The 13,498-nt window shown below is 43.7% G+C and overlaps 1 protein-coding gene across 1 annotated transcript in view; it reads left to right on the top strand.

Moving 5' to 3' along the window:
* The window catches only part of LOC140194063 (macoilin-like), a 136,173-nt gene extending 123,519 nt beyond the window's left edge, over positions 1-12,654 (top strand). The window contains exons 12-13 of the mRNA XM_072251448.1: positions 10,371-10,545; positions 12,390-12,654. Of these exons, the coding sequence (XP_072107549.1) occupies positions 10,371-10,545; positions 12,390-12,589 (375 nt within the window). The 3' untranslated portion in view covers positions 12,590-12,654. The remainder of the gene's footprint in view (positions 1-10,370; positions 10,546-12,389) is intronic.
* The last annotated feature ends 844 nt before the right edge of the window (positions 12,655-13,498 follow it).

Below are 13,498 nucleotides of genomic sequence, written 5' to 3'. Positions count from 1 at the left end.
GATACTTCTCTAATAAAGGAGGTGTAAAATGCTCCTTCCCTCTGCTAGCTTGCAGGTCAAGGTGTAACACTTGCTTAGACTCCCCATAAGGGCCACGTGAAGCCACGAGAGCAAATGGTAGATGGTCGTATGAGCAGCTGGTGCATATCACACAGGTCCTGGTTATGTGACCACTGAAACTAGGGAGACAACCTCTGAAGAGTATTGATAATAGATGCGGTGTCCTGTCTTGTAAAGACACTGACCAGAAGAAGGCGATAGCAAACCACTTCTCTAGAAAAATTTGCCAGAAACAATCATGGTCAAGACCATGATCACCCACCTCATATGACATGGCATATAATGAATGAATGAATGAACTGTGTATAAAGATGTTCCTTTGATCTGGAGCAGACATTAACATGGGAAGAACCATCATGTGCTTTGTAGCTAATAAGATGCTTGAGTAATTGAAGATCAGATCATGTTGTCCTTCAACATATTCCACCATTGAAAAGGAATGGGGCTGATATGTAACAAGTCTATTCTGTGTGCCCCATCCGCAAGTTCTTAGTTTCTTTGAACATCCATAGGTCTATAGATCTCTGTCCTTTGGATTGTCTGACTTACTACCCAATTGGCACAGTGTCATCGAGACAAAAGAAATATACGTATAGCTCAAAGATTGGTGACAGAGAAGCGGGTTTGAATTCTTGGAGACACAAAATACTCTGCAGATGCTGGGGTCAAAGCAACACGCACAAAACGCTGGAGGAACTCAGCAGGTCGGGCAGCATCCGGAAACGTTGACTGTTCATTTCCACCGATGCTGCCCGACCTGCTGAGTTCCTCCGGCGTGTTGTGTGTGTTGGACTCTTGGAGCATTGCCACCACCAGGGGAAAGGAGGAAGCCATTCTGACAGGACGGGCTTCAGTTGAATCATGTTAGGAGCAGAGTCGTGGTGAATTGCATCACTAATGTCTTAAGCTAATCAGTGGGGGGAGGGGGGTTTCAATAGTACGGTAGAGTGAGGAAAAGGTTAAAGAGAAGTGAAGCACAGGAAAAGTTATTAAACTCTCCAAATAAAAAATAGGATAGAGAGTTCAGAAAGGGTTTAGAAATCTAGCTTCAGGCAACATCAGGGTGACTAGAAAGGGAGGTAATGAATACATGACTGAGGATGTTGTATTTGAATGTACATTGTGTAGATAACAAGATTAATGAGTTTACAGCACAGATACCATCACAGAGACGGGGCTGAATAGGTATCAGAGCCGTGAGCTAAATACCCCAGGATCTGCATCCTATTGACAAGGCAAGGCAGATGGGCAGAAGGGACGGGCCAGCTCTGTTGGCAGCAAGGAGCAATATAGGATCAGATGATGTAGAACCTTATGTGTGTGGATTTGAGGAGCTGCAAAGGTAAAAAAGACTCTGATGGGAGTTATGTACAGCTCTCTGGATAAAGGTCAAGACATGGGGTACAAAATACGCCAGGAGTTAGAAAAGGAATGCGCGAAAGGTACCGTTACAGTGAGATCAGAGGGGACTTCAATATTCAGATTGGCAGTGAAAACCAGGTTGGTAGTTGACCTTAAGAAAAGAAATTAATGGAATATCTACAAGATGCCATTTTAGATTAGCTTGTGGTAGGTGCCACTAAGGAACAGACTGTAGTGAATTTGGTGTTGTGTAATGAGGGACACTTGATCAAGGAGCTTAAGGTGCAGGAATCCTTAGGAGGCAGTGACAATAATAAAATAGAATTCATTCTGCAGTTTGAGAGAGAGAAGCTGAAATCCGATGTAATGGTAGTACGGATGAGTAAAGGTAACTCTAGAACCTTGAGGGAGAGCAGGCCAGAATAGGCTGGAAGGGGATCCCAGCAGGAAAGACAGTGGAGCAGCAATAGTTGGTTTCCTGGGGTAATTTGGGAGACGCAGAAGAACTTCCTCCCATGGAGGAAGGAGGAGACTGAAGGGAGGACAGTTCAACTATGGCTGGCAAGGGGAGTCAGGAGCAATGTAAAAGAATAACAGAAGGTATGCAATATGGCAAAGATTAGCGGGCAGCCAAGGGGTTGGGAAGCCTTTAAAATAGAACAACGGATAACTAAAACAGCTAAAAAGAAGATGAAATACAAGGGTAAATTAGCCAATAACGTAAAAGGAGACGCCAGAAGCTTCTTTTTTAGGTGCATAAAGTGTAGAGACAAAAGTGGACATTGGACCAGTTGAAAATGATGCTGGAGAAGTAGTAATGGGAAGCAGGGAAATGGAAGAGAAGGTCAGGTCTTCACAATGAAAGACACTAATAACATAGCAGAAATTCAAAAGAGTCAGGGGGCAGATGTGAATGCTGTGGCCATTACTAAGAAAAAGGTGCTGGGAACGTGAAAGGCTGGAATGTGGATGAATCATCTGATGGAATACACTCCAGGGTTCTGAAACAGTTCGCTGAAGTGATTATGGAGACATTAGTAGTGATCCTTCAAGAATCTCTAGAGTCAGGGAAAGTCCTAGAGGACTGAAAAATCACATAAGTAACACCTTTGTTTAAGAAGGGATGGAGATAAAAAAAACGGGAAATTATATACCAGTTAGCCTGATGTTGATGGTTAGTAAGATTTTACAATATCATTAAAATGAAATTTTAGAATTCTTGGAGGTACAATGGATTCTGATTAACTGGCACACATTGGGACCAGAGTGAGAGTGGGGATCTTGAGGCTTTAGCTCTTCGAGGTTTCATCGAAGAAAGGTTTCACTCAGAGACAGCAAAGGAAAAAAATGCTCAAGTTTTTTTGTTCTCCTTATATCTGCTCAGCTAGGGGTAGATACAGGGAGGTAGTTACACCCAAGGTGCAGGACACAAGAAATTGGATGACAGTCAGGAAGGGGAAAGGGGTTAAGGAGCCAGTGCAGAGTATCCCTGTGGCCATCCCCCTCAATGACAGGTATATCACTTTGGTTACTGTCGGGGGGTGGGGGGAATGACATAACAGAGGAAAGTCACAATGCTCGGGTCTCTGGCACTGGGTCTGCCTCTGTGACTCAGAAGGGAAGTGGGGAGAAGAGGCACACTGTGGTGATAGGGCGTTCGTTAGTCGGGGGAATGGACAGGAGGTTCTGTGGGTGAGAACAAGATTCCTGGATGGTATGACACCTCCCAGGTTCCAGGGTCCGGGATATCTCAGATTGATTCCTCAGCATTCTTAACTGAGAAGCCAGAAGTCGTGGTCCATGTAGGTATCAATGATTTGGGTAGGATGAGTGATGAGGTTCTGCATAGGGAGTTCAGGGAGTTAAAGGGCAGGACCACCAGAGTTGTGATCTCAGGATTGCTACCCATGCCACGTGCTAGTGAGGCCAGAAATAGGAAAATTATATTGTTTAATACATGACTAAGGAGTTGGTTTAAGAGGGAGGAAAGAAGATTTTTGGATCATTGGGCTCTCTTTCAGGGAAGGTGGGACCTGTAAAGGAGGGACAGTTAGCACCTGAACTGGAAAGGGACTAATATCCTAGCTAGAAGGTTTGTTAATGCTGCACAGTGGGGTTTAATTTGGGGCTTAATTTAGAGTTTCAGGGGAATGGGAACCTGAGCATATATTTCATTGCAAGAAGTGTTGTAGGAAAGGCGGATGATGGTGGTGAAGATGAGCTAGCTGGTTTACAAACAGAGGCAATGTGTAGTGAGGAGAGGCTGCTGAAAGGGCAACATTTCAGTCAACAGGATGAATTGTAATGTAAAAGGCAGACAAAATTGAAAAGGTTGAATATAGGACAGGAAGTGTTATATTTGAATGTGTGCAGTATACAGAATAAGGTAGATGAACTTGCAGCACAGTTACATTGGCAGGTATGATGTAGGCATTACTGAATCATGGGTGAAAGAGATTATAGCTGGGAGCTTCATGTCGAAGGATACACATTGTATTGAAAGGATAGATAGTGTTGCTCTGTTGGTAAAAAATGAAATCAAATCTTTAGAAAGAATTGACATAGGATGGGAAGCTGTTGAATCATTGTGGATAGAATGAAGGAACTGCAAGGGTAAAAAAGACTCTAAAGGGAGTTGCATACCGGCCCCCAAACAGTAGTAAAGATGTGGCCTACAAATTACAAAGGGAGATAGAAAATGCATGCCCAAAGGGCAATGTTACAATAGTCAATATGCAGACAGATTGAGAAAATCAGGTTGGTGCTGGATTCTAGGAGGGGGAATTTCTAGAATGCCTATGAGAAGGCTTTTTAGAACAGCTCATGGTTGAGTCCACTAGAGGATGAGCTATTCTGGATTGGGTGTTGTGCAATGAACCAGAATTGATTAAAGAGGTTAAAGTAAAAGAAACCTTAGGGGAAGAGATCATAATATGATCAAATTCACCATGAAATTTGAGAAGGAGAAGCTAAAGTCAGATGTATCAGTGTTACAATGGAGTAAATGGAATTACAGAAGTGTGAGAGAGGAGTTGGCCAAAATTGATTGGAAAAGAACACTGGCAGGGATGATGGCAGAGCAGCAATGGCTGGAATTTCTGGAAGCAATTTGGAAGGCATAGGATATATACATCCCAAAGAGGAAGAATTATTCTAAAGCTAAGATGACACAACTATGGCTAACAAAGGAAGTCAAAGCTGAAATAAAAGCCAACGAGAGGGCATATAATAGAACAAAAATTAGTTGGTAGTTAGGGGATTGGGAAGCTTTTAAAAACCAACAGAAGGCAACTAAAAAAGTCATTAAGAAGGTAAAGAAGGAAAGCAAAAGTAACTTAACCAGCAATATTAAAGAGGATACCAAATGTTTCTTCAGATGCATGAAGTGTAAAGGAGAGGCGAGAGTGGATATCGGACTGCTGGAAAATGATGCTGTAGAGGTAGTAATGGGGGACAAGGAAGTGGGGGAGGAACTGAATAAGTATCTTGCACAAATGTTCACTGTGGAAGACACTAGCAGCATGGTGGAAGTTCCAGGTGTCAGAGGGCATGAAGTGTGTGAAGTTATCATAACTAAAGAGAAGGTTCTTGGGAAACAGAAAGGTCTGAAGGTAGATAAGTCACCTGGACCAGATGGTGTACACCCCAGGGTTCTGAAAGAGGTGACTGAAGAGATCATGGAGGCATTAGTAATGATCTTTCAAGAATCACTAGATTCTGGAAGACTGGAAAATTGCAAATGTCACTCCACTCTTCAAGAAGGGAGAGAGATAGAAAAAAGGAAACTATAAGCCAGTTAGTCTGACCTCAGTGGTTTGGAAGGTGTTGGAGTCGATTACTAAGGATGAGGTCTCAGGGTCCTTGGGGGTACATGATAAAATAGACCATAGTCAGCATAGTTTTCTCAAGGGAAAATCTTGCCTGACAAATCTGTTGGAATTCTTTGAAGAAACAACAAGCAAGATAGACAAAGGAGAATCAGTTGATGAAATGTACTTGGATTTTCAGAAGGCCTTTGACAAGGTGCCACACACGTGACTGCTGAACAAGCTACTAGCCCATGGTGTTACAGGAAAGATTCTGGCATGGATAAAGCAGTGGCAGATTGGCAGGAGCCAAAGAGCAGGAATAAAGAGAGCCTTTTCTGGCTGGCTGCCGGTGACTAATGGTTTCACAGGGGGCTGTGTTGAAGCTGATTCTTTTTATGTTATATGTCAAAAATTTGGTTGATGGAATTGACGGCTTTGTTGAAAAGTTTGCAGATGATATGAAGTAGGTGGAGGGACAGCTAGTTTTGAGGATGGCGAGCAGCTGTAGACAGACTTAGACAGATTAAGAGAATAGGCAAAAAAATGACAGATGGAATAGTGTGGGGAAGTATATAGTCATGCACTTCGGTGGAAGAAATGAAAGGGTTGACTATTTTCTAAATGGAGAGAAAATACAAAAAAATCGAGGTGCAAAGGGACTTGGGAGCTCTTATGCCAGATTCCCTGAAGGTTAATTTGCAGATTGAGACTGTGGTGAGGAAGGCAAATGCCATGTTAGCATTCATTTCAAAAGGGCTAGAATATGAAAGCAAGCATGCAATGCTGAAACTTTGTAAAGCACTGCTGAGGCCTCACTTGGAGTATTGTCAGCAGTTTTGGGCACCTTATCTTAGAAAGGTTGTGCTGAAACTGGAGAGGGTTCAAGGAGATTCATGAAAATGATTCCAGGCTAGAATGGCTTGTCATATAAGAGGGTTTGATAGCTCTGGACCTGTATTCACTAGAATTCAGAAGAGTGAGGGATGACCTCATTGAAACCTATCGAATGCTGAAAGGCCTTGACAGAATGGATGTGGAGAGGATGTTTCCCGTAGTGGGAGAGTCTAAGACCGGAGGACACAGCCTCAGAATAGAGGGCATCCTTTTAGAATAGAGATGAGGAGGATTTTCTTTACCAGAGAGTGATAAATCTGTGGAATACCTTGCCACTGGCAGCAGCGGAGGCCAAGTCTTTGTGTATATTTAAGGCAGAGATTGATAAATTCCTGATTGGTCAGGGCATGAAGGGATAAGGGGAGAAGGCAGGAGACTGGGGCTGAGAGGAACACTGGATCAGCCATGACAAAATGGGCCAAATGGTCTAATTCTGCTGCTATATCTTATGGACTTTATGGTCAACTGATGCTACTTAAAAACTGTTTGCTCTAAGCACGATGTACTGTCTTAATGCCCACACAAGTTCTTGCAACTGACACTAGTTAGAAACTGTTTGGCATTATTTTCCTGCTCCATAAAGTAGCATAGTGCCCCAAATAAAGGGAGTCCCAGCAATTTTCTTGATTAGGTTTAGGACAGACATAATGGTAATGGCCAGGACTGTAAATATCGTAACACGAAGGGCTCAAGCAAACAACATTGACCAGGGAGGCATTTATTGCAAAGTGCCATTGCAGCAAAATCTGCAAAAACATCAAAGGCCTCAAGATACACCAAAGCAGGTCCAGCTGCAGAACAAAGGCGACTCAGGTGTAATGCATGGACTCAACATCCGGTGAGACTCCAGCTCACCGATGGAAAACTCCAGCTGGGAAGCACCTCACAGAGCTGAAGATCTCTCCACACCTGAGCCACCTAGTGCCAACGAAGAGACCAAGTGAGTGCCCCTTCTGTCACCCTAATACATTCATCAAGGAAAGAGAGGATCAGATGGCCAGAACCTTCAGACAATGTATCTTGGAAGCAGTTTGATGATGACCTGGATTGCTTCTTGGAAGCTACATTGGCAAGGCCTGTCTACAGAAAATCGGCTCCCTCACAGCCATTGTGTTCAACTTCGCTGAAGAGCGATTTGGCCCAATGGAGAAGAAAGGGGATCTTAAACCATCATGGCAATCGAACAGGAGGGAAAGGGAGATTCACCACCTGAGACGCAGGATAAAGACCCTGAACAACCAATTCATAAACTGTTCACCTGACGAGAAAGAAGGTGTCGAGCTGCGAGGAAGAATAGAGAAAGAGAGAAGGAGGGAACAGTTGTTTTAAAAAGCCATTCAGGTTCACCAGGGGTCTTCTTAACCAGTGAAAATCTGGCAGCAACCAGCTCAAAGCAGGAGCTGGAAGAATTTCTGCGGGAATCACACAGCGATCCCCGTAGGAATCAGGGTCGAGAATTCAGTCCAAAAGTCCCCCAACCAAGAATCCCAGCAGCTGTGCTGAACATGGCAGAGCCCCTGTGGCAAGAGATCCAGGATATCGTCAAGAGAGCAAAGTCATCTGCTACCCCAGGACCAAGTGGTATACCCGACAAGGTATGTAAGAAATGCCCAAAGCTCCTCTGGAGGTTGTGAAAGATAATGAGGAAGATTTGGACAAAAGGCTCTATCCCACCAAGCTGGAAAATGGCTGAAGGGTGCTTTATTCCCAAGGTGCTTTTTCTGGGTGCCTTGAACACATCTCAATAATCAGCCAATTGATCCAGGAGGCCTTGCAGAAGAAAGGTGACCTAACAGTTGTCTGGTTGGACCTAGCCAACGCCAACAGATCAATTCCACCCATCCTCATCCAGCCTGGGCTGGACCACTACCATATCCCACCAGTAACGTGAGACATGATCACCAGCTACCTGGGAGGATTCAAGCTATGCTTCACTTCAGTCCACTTTACAACCAGGCGGTAAGACCTCCAAGTTTTTCTTCAGTAGGACTGTACATAAGATCAGGCCAGCAACAGCTCCCATTGTCATCGGTAGCGGAGGAGTCCAAGGTGGCAAAGTGTAGAGTTGTGTTGACTCTGAGGGGCTCCGATGACAAGCAGATGAACCAAGCAGGAGTCACAACAAGATCAGGCCAAAAGTGGGCCGCCAACTCGGCTGTAGTGAGCGCCCTGCAATTGACAGACATCACCGGCAACCCATTCCTGGGACGGCAAGGCCTCGGCTCTGCACATTTCTGACAATGGGGGAGTACTAGTGCAAGGGATAGGCATGACATGGTCCAGACAGAGGTATGAAATCACGAGGACAAAAGGCAGTTGAGGAAGGTGGCGGAGTTGGGGACGAAATGGGATCTTCCCAAGTGCAAGATCTCTTGGGCAGAGCTTTGGAGACTGGCGCCCTTCTGCATTTCCTTCCTCCTGCGGTCTGTGTTTGACACTCTCCCTACACCACCACAACTACACACATGGGGGATGAGAGAGGACCCTAACTGCAGGGTTTGTGGTCAGCGGGGTTCACTAACACACATACTGTCAGGATGCAAAACAGCTTTAACACAAGGAGGGTAAAGGTGACACCACGACAAGGTCCTGCTGTCCCTTCCTGACACACTGGGGTGGGAGAGGTGTAAAGAGAGACCAGCTGGCAGAGAGGCAAACAGGGCAGTCATTTTCATGAAGAAGAGGGCCACACCAGTCATATCAACGAGGCCGAAATCCAATCTGCTGCAAAGTGCCAGATGAGTGTTGATGTGGGAGGAAGCTGCAGTTCCTGGAGGTGGTGCAAACCGCACTTTGACCAGACATCGTACTGTGGTCCACTGAAGATGAGAAAATCATCCTGGTGGAGCTCACAGTACCATGGGAGGAAGGATGTGACTAGGGTCATGACAGAAAGGGCCTGAGGTACCGATCTTTAGTCCAGGAGTTCGGGGACAAAGGATGGCAGGCGTGTCTATTCCCTGTGGAGATCAGCTGTAGAGGGATCCCAGCAAGGTCGGCATGGAGTTTGCTGTCTGCACTGGGCCTTGATGAAAAGATCAAGAACCAAGCAGCTCGCAGGATGGGGGAGGAAACAGAAAGGGCCTCTTGCTGGAAATGGAGCAGGTGTGGGGAGTTGAGCTGGAAGTCAGGAGCAGATGAGTAGTGACTCGACCACCACTGCTGACCTGCTAACTGGGGAGTGTAGTGGTTAAAGGTTGAAACACTCAGTGAAGGTTGGGCACCACCTGACAACATCTGCTTCTGGCCAAAGGCTACGGTTACCTCATCAGGAAACTGAAGAGAGCACCCCGGTGTATGAGCAAGCTCTTCAAGTGTTGCCCTGATTAATTGATGGCACAATCAACTGGAATCCACTGCATATGAAAATAAGGCAAAGTTATCACAGTTTAGTTACCCGACAAACCAGTTGGAATTCTTTGAACATGTTAGACAAAGGAGAGTCGATTGAGATTATTATTTGGATTTTCAGAAGCCCTTTGGCAAGGTACCATACATAAGGCTGCTAAACAAGAAGGTGTTATAGCCAAGGTTGGCTGACTGGCAGAAGTCAGATTGTGGGAATAAACGAGTTACTTTCAGGATGGCTGCTGGTGACTAGTGGAATTCTGCAGGGGTCAGAACTTTTTACTTTACACATTAATAATCTGGAATGAAGGAATGGATGTCATTGTGACCAGATTTGTGGATAATAGCTAGATAGATGGAGGGGCAGGTAATGTTGCATGAAGGCAGGGAGCCTGCAGAAGAGCTTGGATAGGTTGTGAGAGTAGGCAAACAGAATATACCACAGGGAAGTGTATGCTCAGGCACTTTGGTGGGGAGAATGAAAATATTGGATATTTTCTAATGATGGAGAGAATTCAGAATTCAGAGGCACAGAGGGACTCGGAAGATCTAGTTCAGGGTTTCCTGAAGATTAGCTTGCAGATTGATTTGCTAGCAATGAAGACAAATGCAATGTTAGCATTCATTTTGATGAAGGGAAGAATGTACTGGCGAGGCTTTCTAAGGCATTGGTCCAATCACATTTGGAAGACAGTGAGCAACTATGAGCCACTTTTCTAAGGAAGGATCTTCTGGGCTTGGAGTAAGGTTACAGGGAGAAAGCAGGAGAATGGGGTTTTAAAAAAAAATCAGACTTAAGTGGGTAAACCCTTTTCCAAACAGAGTTTTGATGATTCTAATTAAGATGACAGTATTGAAAAATTATCTTAATTGGCTGCTTTTATCACTTTACTGCAGGAACTCTGTAAGTATAAAGAAACTGAACAGGAGACTGAAATGCTGATGGCAGCTCTTACAGCCATGCAGGATAAAACTCAGCATTTAGAAACCAATCTCAGTGCAGAGACCAGGATCAAACTGGACCTTTTCTCTGCTCTTGGAGATGCCAGGAGACAACTAGAGATTGCACAAGGTAAGTAGCGTTCGCAATGTTAAAGTCATTGTTATTTTTCATAGAGCTGAAATGAATCTTTGTGGCTTTTTTGAGAATTAAGTGTGGCAGTATGTTTTTTGGGGCATGGAGGTTAGCAGAAGAAAAATCCACCATAACATAACTGCCCCTGTGTTTTACAATCCAACAGTAAAAGCTGACATATTGACATGTATCAATGTGATTTATTGACAAATGACACATTGAGGGCCAGTTTGCCACGTGTCTGGGTTTTCAGTTTTACCACTTGTAAAATACATGAGGCACAGTTAGCATAAGAACAAACCTTAAGATACAGAGAGGGATGCATCCTTGTTGTCCTGGCTTATTCTTTCCTGGTGCTTTACTTCCCCTGTTTAGTACATATGCTCTTCCATCTATTTTTGTGCTGTTTCTAGTTACGACTGTAACCACTGAACCATGCTGCTCCTATGAATAAAACAGGTTCAGGGAGTGAAAGGACCCTCCCCTCATGGCGATATGCTGTTGGCGGCTACCCTCTCCCCACAAAAAAAGATTCTTTATTGTCATTTGTCAATACACAAATGTAAAGGAGAATGAAAAATATAACACAATAAGCATAAAGAACACAAAACCACATTTAAATGTATATACTTAAGGTTAGCTTATATACATAGTCTGATTGTATGTATACAATGTTGGAAAATACATGGTCATGCACTTTGGTAGTAGAAATAAATGTGCAGACTATTTTCTAAACAGGGAGAAATTCCAAAAATCTGAGATGCAAAGGGATTTGGGAGTCCTAGTGCAAAACACCCTAAAGGTTAACTTGCAGGTAGAGTTAGTGGTGAGGAAGGCAAATGCAATCCTAGCATTCATTTCAAGAGATCTAGAATATAAAGGCAGGGATGGTGATGCTGAGGCTTTATAATGCACTGGTGAGGCCTCACCTTGGGTATTAAGAACAGTTTTGGGCTCCTCATCTTAGAAGAGATATGCTGGCATTGGAGAGGGTCCGGAGGACGTTCACAAGGATTGAAAGGGTTATCATGCGAGGAACATTTGATGGCTCTGGGTCTATACTCGCTGGAATTTGGAAGGATGAGAGGGGAGAGAGGGAAACCTTTTGAATGTTGAAAGGCCTAGACAGAGTAGATGTGGAAAGGATGTTTCCCCTGGTGGGGGAGCCTAGGACAAGAGGGCACAGCCTCAGGATAGAGGGGCGTTCATTTAAAACAGAGATGTGGAGAAATTTCTTTAGCCAGAGGGTGGTGAATTTGTGAAATTTGTTATCGCAGGTAGCTGTGGAGGCCAGGTCGTTGGGTGTATTTAAGGCGAAGATTGATAGGTTCTTGACTGGTCACAGGGAGGAGATCAGGAAGTGGGACTGAGAAGGGGAAAAAGGGATGAGCCATGACTGAATGGCGGAGCAGACTCGTCGGGTCAAATGGCCTAATTCTGTTTCTATGTCTTATGGTCTGGTGTGACACTACATGCAGAAGTATCTGTACATAAGATAACTTTGCCAAGAAATGATAATGTAGTGGAGGTGGGGAGCGTGGTGGGGTGGGTTAATGGGTGGGGGTATTGAACAGCCTGATGTCTTGGGGGAAGTAACTGTCATTTGAGTCTGGTGGTCCTGGTGTGGATGTTGCATCTCCCCTGATGGGAGTGGGACCAACAGTCTATGAGCAGGACCATGAGTATTGCTTACTATGTAAAGAAGTCTTGATTTTGCTATCTCCTTCCTTTCCACCGGGAATGAACAAAGGCAATAAACATTTAAAAACAGAGGCTACCAGAGGATATGCAACCTGACATATACTTAACATAAATTATTATGCATTACTTTTGTTTTGCAGGACATATAATTCAACAAGATCAGGAAATTGAAGAGCTCAAACAGAAGGTTGCCGAAGTTATGGCAGTTATGCCAGGGATCACTTACAGTGTGGCAAATACACTCAGTCCAGCAACTTCACACTATTCCTCTAAATTTGTGGAAACTGGGAATTCTGTACTTGATTCTAATACTTCAATGTACCAGCCTCTGAAGAAATAAATGCACTATCCTCCCTAACTAACCGTTAATTATTATGACCTTTTACGCATGTTTCATGCTGGAGGAGGTGAATCCTTTTTTTTCTATTCAAAAGTACTGATTTATCTTTTGATTGGATTTGAGGGGTCTTTAGGTTATAATTATATGGAATTAAGGTGCTTCGTATCATATAATTGGCTGGATTCTTCAGAAAACTTGGACGTCTGGAAGCATTTGGCCATTATTATGTCCATCAATCTACCCAAAACTTTATAAATTCTGATGAAGACCTTCATGTAGCACCTTACTGCTTAACTGGTATTGATACAACCTTTGAACAATGGCAGCATGTTATGACGTTTTTCTTTTGCTTGAAGCAGCAGTGAGAATTAAGACGAGAAAATCTACAGATGCTGGAAATCCAAAGTAACACACACAACGCTGGAGGAACTCAGCAGGCTAGACAGCATCAATGGAGAAGAGTAAGCTGTCGACTTTTCGGGCCGAGACCCTTCATCGGGACTCAGTGAGAATTAACGCTGGATTAAACATTAAATCGGCATTAACAAGCAAATCGTAAAAAAACACAGGGATGATTATTGCAAAACAGTGCGGTGGAATTAAAGTTAAACTAAAGCAAGAACAAATTTCTAGCAGAGCAGGTCCATTATTTGCACTGCTGTGGATCTTATTCATGGGTTCACCAAAAGCATAACAAAACCAAGATAATAACGGGTAACATATGCACATTAAAAATGTCATCACTTAAAAGCAACATTATTTAGATGTTTAAGACTTCTATAGTTTCAAAGAAATGGAAAGGCTGAATCATTGTTCCTCTTCCTTGAATTGTTAATAGAAAATTATTTAATAATACTATCACTAAAAACCATCCGCAAATTCCTTTTTAATCTTATTCCAGAAATGCTA

This window comes from Mobula birostris, chromosome 2 (genome assembly GCF_030028105.1).
Source record: "Mobula birostris isolate sMobBir1 chromosome 2, sMobBir1.hap1, whole genome shotgun sequence".
In the NCBI taxonomy this organism is placed as follows: Eukaryota; Metazoa; Chordata; class Chondrichthyes; order Myliobatiformes; family Myliobatidae; genus Mobula; species Mobula birostris.
The sequence above is the reverse complement of the archived record's forward strand: the minus strand, read 5'-3'. Positions and strand labels throughout refer to the sequence as shown.